The 10,355-nt window shown below is 41.1% G+C and overlaps 1 protein-coding gene across 1 annotated transcript in view; it reads left to right on the top strand.

The window, feature by feature from the left end:
- The first annotated feature begins 574 nt into the window (after positions 1-574).
- The window catches only part of bin3 (bridging integrator 3), a 39,041-nt gene continuing 29,260 nt past the window's right edge, over positions 575-10,355 (top strand). The window contains exon 1 of the mRNA XM_080765063.1: positions 575-692. Within this exon, the coding sequence (XP_080621189.1) occupies positions 685-692 (8 nt within the window). The 5' untranslated portion in view covers positions 575-684. The remainder of the gene's footprint in view (positions 693-10,355) is intronic.

Genomic DNA, 10,355 nt, shown 5'->3' with positions numbered 1-10,355 from the left:
TTCCATATATGGAGCTGACCTGTTCTGACATTATATTAATCTGACCTCATCAAACCCTGTACACTCAAGACATGCTCCATATATGGCCAGTACATAATTAATAATTCCATATGTTGATCTGACCCCCCATGCCAGAACACACACACACACACACACACACACACACACACACGTACGTGCATGCATGCGCATGTATGTGTATGTATACATGTATGTATGTATGTATGTATGTATGTATGTGTGTATGTATATATATATATATATATATATATATATATATATATATATTTATATATGTACATACATTTATAAAATATATGTATGTAACATTACAAACACTAACAACAAAGTTATTAATACAGCCAGGGGGATTACTAACAGAAAACATGAAAGAGTGAACACAAAGCAACAGTTCACGCAGCTTTCTTATTTTTTGAGTTATAAATTGTTTTAATGTACTGCTTGGCATCAATCTCAAATACAATGAAAGAAGGTTTTATTCTTCTCATAATGTTCTGACTGTTGTTTCTGCGAAACAACTTCCTTTAAGGAAACACTCGTGGCTTCCTGTTCCTGTGCGGAGTGTTGGTGATTGTGATGTAAACTAAAGGGGGATGAAGTCCTGTGAAGACGTTAAATAAAACTACTCTGCGAAACTGGAATTATTACAGACATTCACACAAAATGAGCTGGTAAGTGTGCGTTTGTTACTAATGTTCATTTTGGAGACTGGTATATTTTAGCTCAACACATAAACTCGAATGCCACCGTTGTTGTTCTTGTCAGACAAACGGATTAAAGGCTAATGGCTATATTTCGTAGAACGGGCGTGCTAACTCGACACAAATGACGTAATTTAGGCAACAAAGTGCCGCGTCGACACTTTCTTGTGTAAAAAATGTCGTCATTTTTGCCAAGCGACACTGTATCCCTAGCTATGGGTCGGTCTATTTCCTGGTGTGGAACGAAAGGGTTCCACTCTCAAGAACTTTATGACCTTATCTATGGTCTGTTGGTTTATAGACTAACTTCTGCAAGTGCCGAATCAGGTTGAATAGAATATAAATTATAAAAATGAACGGTTGAACAAAATTGCAAATGCTCTAAATCGTTTATTTAGTCGTTAATCTGTACAATGTTAACGCAGACGGAACGAATGAACGGCGGGCTCAGACTATTGCTTGAGTTCAAACTAATTTACAAAACATCATAACGTTAGCTTAAAAGGCTTAACTAGATTCACCCTCCATGCCAACATATCTTGTTTTTGGATGCTAAACTTGTAAAGACCATGTAAAGGCAAGCAGTAATACTACTTACCGGTATTCTCTTTTTGCCACACAGTCATAATGTCATTAACCAACCAGCCAAATTAGAGTTTGGACGCTAAGGCTAAAGTCGGATATAACCTTTAAGCTCACTCATGTGTTTGAATGTATTTTTCTGCCATTGTGCAAAAAAGGCTGTTTAGTTTGTATGAGTTGCAAAGATGTAAAGATCTGTGATGTACTTTGAGGGTCACATACTAGCTGTGTGCAGAAGAGTGGGCACTGGGCACTTGAGAGAATTTGTCATGTATAGGGCCAGTGCATAGGGAGGAGTTTCACTCAGAACGGGTTATTCTGGTTGCCATTTATCCGCCTACCAGTAGCCTAGTAGGCCATAGAGGGTATGTGCATGCTTAAAGTGAATGGCACATCGAGTGGCAAAAGCAACATGCAAAGTGAGTTTAACATTGTTTAACGTTGTTTAATGCAACCAGATAGGACTTTTGGATGTATGGGCTGTCAAGGCCAGAAACTAGAAAGTAGTTTTTTGCCTCTCAGTAGGCGTTACCGCATAACTTCTGCTTTGATGATGTCACACTCATACCCTCTATAGAGCGTTGCAGTCCCTCCCCCTTTAGAACGACGAGTGGCCCAGGAAATGAAATGCAATGCATTTCTCCCATAGGAATTTCTTTAAGTATTTAAAGACTGTTACACCGCGGACAAAGCCAACTCGGATCGTGACAAATCATGACAATGAACACAATATTTTGGGCCGATCAAATCATTAGAAAGAAGAAGTTTTTCTTCTTATAAATTATTTGATCGGCCCAAAACATTGTGTGTTTTGTTGTGATAATCCTCTCTACTATAGAGTGTGCTGACCATATAAGGAGTTCCTCCCTGTCCCCAGTTAACCCCTGGGGGTCGTAGGTTTCATTTTTGACTCTCTATCCTGATTGGACGAAGGCTTAGGTCCCGCAGCCAAAAACGAAACCTAAGGTCTTTTGAGTGAAATCACTTACTCTACCTTTAAATAAATACTTAAAGAAAATCCTATGGGAGAAATGCATTGCATTTCATTTCCTGGGCCACTCGTCGTTCTGAAAGGGGGAGGGACTGCGACGCTCTATAGTAGTAGGCTGCTAGGCTATATTTTCCAGCCTCACTGTGGAGACATATACCATTGTAGATATCAAATTAAATAAACACTGTATGGTTTGGGTGTCAGATGACAAAATAACATAACCTTGATCCACAACAGTAATGGGTCTGCCCTGTCCGTTTGAGAGATTGAGAAATAAATAATACAACAAGAGAATGACGGCTTGGCACGCGCGACAGAATGCAGCAACTAACATCCAAACTAGGCAAACTAATATTGTGTATGCCGTTTGCTTTGATTGAATAATTGATTGAACATGCACTCCGTAATATGATTTGGGTGTGTTCTAAATAAAGTGTTAGTGTTGATTATCGTGTATTAATCTAATTATAGTTAACTAATACTATTACACTATAAAGGATAAAGATGAAGGGAAAATAGACTTTTTTATAGTACAATAATGTTTCAAGTTTACACAAATTACACAATCAACACTAACACTTTAGGACACACACAAATCAAATCATATTACGGAATGCATGTTCAATCAATTATTCCATCAAAGCAAAAGGTATAAACAATATTAGTTTCTACAAAAATAAAAGTTACAAGTTATAGTTCTCTAATCTCTATTATTTCCCACCATGGAGAGTAACCTCGCATCTGACTATCCAGCATTATAACCACCTCGGTGGATAGTCAAGACGGGCAGTGTCGGTAGGCCACACACAGGCAGGCAGCGCGTTACCATGCCTATGCTACCATGCCTATGGCAAACACATTTTCCCAAACTCCTCTACTTTTGGCGGAGCATTAATCTGCTCCGCCAAAATTCAAGAAACTTTCATAATGACAATTTAAAGTGAATCCTACTTGATGCGACGTGCGTCCATTAATTGTAGCCTACTCCTTGTAAACTGAGTTTGAAACGCCGCCACGTTCAAAAACGTATCCAGCAAACCAACTCCTCAAAAGTTATAGTATACCATGGAAGCATAATATGCTTCCATGTAGGGATGTCAGTAACGGATAGTTTCCCCAGCCGGTTAGCCGATAGGATTAACCGGGTCATTAACGGATAGTGGTTAATATTTTTTAATAGGCTACCCCAAATGTAATATGCACGTATAGGCTACATAATTAAAGTTGGTAGACTAATGGTATACATTCATTTATTTATGCTCCTTTTTAAAAGACAAACAAAAAAAGCAACATTTAACAATATAAATAAATTGTTGTCAATAAACAACGCATCGCATCTGTATGATGCTGATGCATGCATCTGCGCGTCTACAGTACAGAGGTCCGCCGGTTCTAGTCCAAAACATAAATTTATCCAGTCCAGATCTGAGCACTCTATACCTATAAAGCCACTGGACGCATGGGCTAAGCCTTTTTTTAATTATTAAGAAAGATCAGCATGCATGTCACCGTGTTCTGTTTGTTGACTTTTCGCTGACGAGAAAACCCTCAAACATCGATAGCACATGGCTAACTTGTTAGCCGTAAGCCGTGCCAGTGTGGGGACTCGGGAGACGGATAGGCGGAGGAGGAGGAGGAGGAAGCGGCAGCGGCTGTAAACGTTCTCCCTCCAGTCCAAATGGCCAATAATGGATTTAATAATGTAGGTCTCTGCATCTCGTCTTGCTGTCAGCCTGTCACTCGCTTACATTTTGACTACCGCAAAGCTACCGTTGTAGGCTTGTAGCCAACTAGCCATTGAAGTACAACAGAGAACTGTGGGACATTGAGTGGGCAAAAAACAGAGCCCGAGCGCTGTTCATGCAGCCTGTAGTGTGACAAGCTGGGCGGCGCAAATAGCAGTTTTAGGCATGTGTGCAACATGACAACTGTTTTAAAGTATTGTACAGTGACAACTACAGTCTCTGTAATGTTTATGTTGTACTATTACTAAAAACGATCTAAAATAAAGGGATTTAAGATCAGAACACGCATTTAGTATTATGCAAATTAACCGTTAAAGCTGATAAAAATATCCGGATGTTTCTTAACGGTCGGCTAACCGGTTAGCCGGTTAACCCCTGACATCCCTACTTCCATGGAATACTATAACTTTTGATATTATGGGAACACTTGCAAGCATAACAAGCATAATTTTGCAATACCAAATTAGGCCACTATGTCCATTTCACCTCAGGGTTTCCTCCGGGTGCCGTCTATTCATATATACTCTAAGGTCCCATCACCACGACGCGAACACACGTTTAACCCATTCTGGGCGGGCACTCCTATTGGTATCTGACCCCCTCAGGCCGGGCACCCATATTTGGGTTCTGTACAGTATGTACAGTATTAAAAAATTAAGGTTTTCAGAAACCTTAGGTCAGGATTTAGAGGCGTTTTTAGAATCGGCCTTAGGCCTAAATGGGTTAAACTGTTTGAGCGAAGCTATGAGTGGTGCGCTAATAACACAACCAACCTGGATTAGACCTAGGGGTAGGCGTAGGGGTAGGCCCATAGGGTGGGCAATATGGTGATAAATATCTTTGAATCAAAATTCCTGTTGAATTGTTAATACAGAGATTCATTGCAGAATTCATTCAGACCTGCTTGGTCTGTTACTCCTTTTTCCATAAATATAAATTAGCATAAAAACCGCCATGAAAAATAATCGTAATACTAATACGCTCATGCACGTTTAAACTGTTTTAGTGAAGCTATGTGTAGACATCCACGTGCCACATAAGCACGCATGAAGATGATATCCAAACTAGTGAAAGCATCCTCCTGCTCCTAAAACACTGTGTGTGGACGTAAGTTAAATGTTTTCAGAAATCTAATAGTAGCACCTGCGTTTGATTCATTCAGCCCGTAGCTTGAGGGGCTATAACCATCGTGACGATAGAATGTTAAATGTTTACGTAAAAACACGAAAAAACAGCTTAAGTTTTAGGAAAGTGAAAAACGGGCTTTGCAGTTGGGTGCATACTGCATATACTATTAATTAGTCAATGACCTTGTGCAAATTCAGATCAATTGCTACTGAGGGGAACCGGACAGGAAATTAATAAGACATTTCATTATTTATAGGTAGATTAGCCACAGTAAAAGATGACGAGAAATGCTGTCTAGCTTAAAACTGTGTGTGCACTGGCACTGTTTTCAAGTTTCAAATTAGAAATGTGATGGAGTTTCATACAGTACATGCCATTTTAAATATTTTGCAGCTTATAATTCATGTCTCATTTACACCAAAATGTCTGTGGCTACATGTGTCCCTGCACACAATGTTGTGTGTATGTGACAGAGAGGGGGAGAGAGACAGTAAGGTTCTTTGTCTACAATGATTATGAATTGGGTCGCATTTAGGTGTGCGTTTGTGCTCGTGTATCTGCATTTTATACATGTTCATTGTGTGTGTTGATCACACAGTCCATAATGCTTTTCTCTATTTGAATGTTTATTACATGGCTTAGTAGTTGAATGGGTGATTCTGATTGGTCAATCACAGTGAATCACTGAACTAATTTGACTGTTAATATCATGAAATATGAGCTTTCCCAGATGTTAAAGGTTGTCCTCCTGATATACCTTTACCTATATATGAAGTTATACATATGTCTATCTAATTTATTTTGCTCGAAATTGCACTAGAGCGATAGCCTGGCTCCAGCCTCTGAATCGCTAGCCACGGCCAATAAAAAAAAAGTTCTTGCGATTCAGTTATGGTGACTGTCCTTGGCGGATTGGTGGTGCCTTGGTTGAAATGCTGATACCGCGGCTACGGCCAATCAGCACCGTTTCAACTCGATGACGTCAACAACAGCGATGGACCAAACATAAACAAACATGGCTGCCAGTGCCCCCGCTGCGGTAACGGGGGTGCCTTGCATGGTTGGTTTCCTACACAGTGACAGTCGGTGTGTGAATGGATGAATACAACACTCATTGTAAACCACTTAAAATGAAGGTGGCAAGGTGCTAATATATAAATACACAATTATTAACATACCTCTTGAATTTATACTGTAGAATGGTACTGAGCATGCTTTACTGAGTTGTTTCATGTGGATTTGCCTTTGGAAACCTCTAGGTTAGATGGTGGTTCTCAAACCTTTTAGCTCAAGACCCAAAAGAGAAATTTGACATCTCCCCGCGACACAAACTAGTAAAATCACACCCATGTGAACTGAGTGGTGCAACTCCGTGTGGGCGTCCCCGGAACTTCCAGATCCACAGGGTGCCGGTTCCGGTGAGCCGCCCTGCGTCCGAAACCGTTGAGAAATGACAGAGTTACCATGTGGGGGTCCCCAGGGGGTCCCTGTACTGTCTCACCCGAAAGTGTGTGTGTGTGGGCTATTTTCACTTCTGAAAATTACAATTACATTAAATTATTTTCTATTTGACTTATAAACTATTATTTATTTTATTTTAGAAAATCTTTTGAAATAATAAAAAACTGAAAAATCGCTCCGTGACCAACAATCGGGTCCCAACCCACTAAGCAAAATTAATGGGATCATCAGACCTATAATAATTTCATCAAAATGAATTGCATCCGCCACCCATTTTCACTATCATGGTCAGGGAGAGCCAGTGGACATGCAAGACAGCATCACTTGGCTAGGCCAGACAATCAATGGCTGGCAAGCGACATGACCACCAACACGCACGGCCAAACACAAGGTCAAGAGTGGGGTGCAAGACCCAGTGAAAAGAGGCCTTTATTGGCTCTGCTGACCGATGCATTCCACTAGAGCCTGTACACTTGCTTGTATGACGCGAAAGGATTGACTCTAGGGTCATTGTCAGAACAATTCCACTCCTAGTGTCTTCAACTAGCCCTCTGTGCTTTGTGGAATATGCTAGTTTTGGTGATGCGTTAACCCCTCTGATGGCATACGCTTTCAACATTTTAGGGAAAAGCCATTACTTCTTCCACGTTGATGCATAATCTGGCCCGGTGAAGAAGACTGTTCCTTTGTCCTTGCTTACGTGCAGACTGGACAAGAGTGACGTGTAGCCCATTAGGTCAGAGCAATGATCAGATAAATGATTTCAACTATGCCTAGTGGTTCTTATGACTACTTACTGTGTCACAAAGAGGTTTTTACAACTATTTAGCCTTGAATGTAGCCTACGCCGTATCCGTTATTTCCGGGGATTAAAAAGGAACAAGTACAATGTTGCCTTTTTTTTGTTTAACTACACCTACGTTTCACTACCGATCCGGCCAATATGCCCATATATGCATATGCAGCCTATCTCGCTCTAATGCTCTGTTTCCAGGGCTCCAGACTAACTTTTTCACAGGTAGCACTGGTGCCACCTACCTTTTCAGTTGGTAGCGCCACCACAAATTAGGTAGCACCAACCTTTTTTTGTATAGCGCCGCAGCGCTGTATTAATACATGACCTTATCACCAAGGCTAGCAAAGTTTTTCTTGGCTTAAGCATAAATGCCTTAAATTAAGCACATAACATGTTATATTTCTCACTCACACACATTCTATAGGAAATTATTATAATGAATTAACCTATAGTGCATTTTTCCATATCGTTATTATCATTTGGCTACTGTATATGAAACAGAAATGAGACACACCCCTTACCTTCTGCATGGGCATGTTCAACCTAATGGCCAATAAGGATATTTAACACTGAGGTGCCCACTGCCCACTCTCCCTGCACCCTTTTGCAATGTGAAATGCCACCGAATTCACTTTCCTCCTGTCTTTTCTTTATATGGAATGAACATGTGAAAGCTAATGTGCTTTTATTGTGACGGGGAAAGTTTCTAAACGTCTCAGCCTGCATATTTCCATGTGCTGATCTACAAGCTCACAACGTGTGGTGGACGCGACGCGTTGTGAGCTTGTAAATCTGCTATTTTCAGCATAATAACAAACAAGCTGCATTTATTTTTATCATGACTGATGTGATCATTGTAAAGTTAGGCTTGTCATCTGGCAGATGTTGAAAGATGATGAGTCATCCAAGATGGAGCTGAGGAATGTCAGTGAGTGACAAAGAGTTTTCCATATTGGTCTTGGTTCACCAAAACTATGGCATGAGTGAAACTAACTTTAAATTCTTATCTGAGTTTTGGGGGCGTTTTCTGCTTTACTCTTAAAGTGATTGAGTAGAGATTACTATAGAAACTCAAAGACATGCAGCAAAGGCCTCAGGATTGATTTGAACCCAAGCCTCCTGCAGGGATGACTTACCTTTCATACTGTATATGCAGGTGCATTACTGCATTTAAAAAACGTTATTATTGATTGGATCCCACCACAGCCCATAGTTATAATATAGTAGAGCGGATCACAGCCCGCTGTGATTGGCCAGTAGTGAGCTGCTTGCGCGTAGTGTGCGCAAAGTTGACGGCCAAGATGATTTGAGAAATGCCATCAGCTCACGGAAGTCTTTCTCCTCGATCATCTTGGCCGTCAACTTGCCGCACACTATGCGCATTGCGCAGGAAATAATCAACCGCTCACCTGGTCGGCTCTCTATCCTTTATAACTCCTCTGTGCTCACAGCGTCTGTCCTATGTGAAACAACTGCTCACTATTTTTAAAGCCTCTGGGCACAAGAACAGTTCTCACGTAGCCAGCCATACTATCATCACTGCGTGTATTATTATTATTATTTTCGAGTGGTGCAGCCACTGCATTGTCCAGCAATGTGTGTCCCTGGGTCCCTGCCTGGGTCCCTCGGTCTGTCCGAGCATGGGAATAGCGTTTGTTCCGGGGACCCCTCGTGGACCTCCACACGGTACATCTGTCATTTCTCAACCGTTTCGGTTCCCAGAACCGGGCTACAACTACTGTTGTAGCCTACGGATAAACACATATTTACAAAAAATATTTTTTATTCTGGCTTTGATGTTTTACATAAATCGGCCTCCTGGTGGCACTATAAACGACAGATGTGAAAAATGCAGGGCAAAGGTTATAGTTACTAGAATTTCGCTGCCGGGCAGCTCATCCCAGACTTGCGTTGCAGCGCAATATGGGAAGAATGAAATTGCGGAAGTTGACAGACTCCACATGTAGTAACGGATGGGTTATTAGTTATTATTATGTGTTGTTACACACACACACACACACTCAGTCACACACTTGTCAATTCACAAGCGATGCGAAAATTCCTCTACAGTGTATACTGTGAAGTTGTGAACGTGAACCTGTGGCACTGATGCGAGGTCCACACACACACACATTACAGGCCAAACAACATACAAATAATTGAGTAAGATTTGCTGGTACATTAAATTTAATGTGTTTGATTGTTGCGCACGCACACACACACTCACTGTGTTGTTGCGTGCATTCTCTGAAAGACCGGTATCGTTTAACGACTATAGAGATACTCTGTACCGATTTGCGTGATGTCTAGACAAAATCTGTAGGAGTACTATAAAAAAGATGTTTTGCAAAAATCGGCCTCCTGGTGGCGCTATAACAGTCCTATGTAAAACATTTTGGGACAGATGTGTGTGCACACTGCACAGATTAGCTGTGAACAGACGGACGGACGTACAAACATCATAACATAGTCTCTCAGCCCTGCCTTTCGGCCTGGTGGAGACAATAAGCATAGCCACCAGAGAGGGAAGGGAGAGGTGGGCTCTCTGCTTGTATGTAGATGGAGGCAGACCCTGGAAAGCGGGATAGAGCGCATGTGCGTTTATACAGCGGCATCCAGTGACCAGTACTGATGTCCCGCTGCCCGCTAGTCACGTTGGCTCTGATTATATTATTAACATCTCTGTAAATGTGTGTGGGATTGTCCCGCATTATAAGTACTACATTTGCAGGAATTAATATGCACAATTGTTGCAGTGCTACACCGAAATTCAGGCCCTGACACTTCCATTAGGCCACAGAAGTACCTCCACACTAATTGTTTTTCCACATATGTTTAATGTTTTTTGAAATATTATATTTTAATTTCATAATGGAAGTCAATAGGGCTCTGATCCATCTGAAACTTTGCCCAAATTTGGAATTATTCAA

The sequence above is a fragment of the Protomyctophum bolini genome, assembly GCF_963924005.1.
Source record: "Protomyctophum bolini genome assembly, chromosome: 6".
Classification (NCBI taxonomy): Eukaryota; Metazoa; Chordata; class Actinopteri; order Myctophiformes; family Myctophidae; genus Protomyctophum; species Protomyctophum bolini.
Note: the sequence above shows the minus strand (reverse complement) of the source record. Positions and strands in the feature narration are given on the sequence as shown.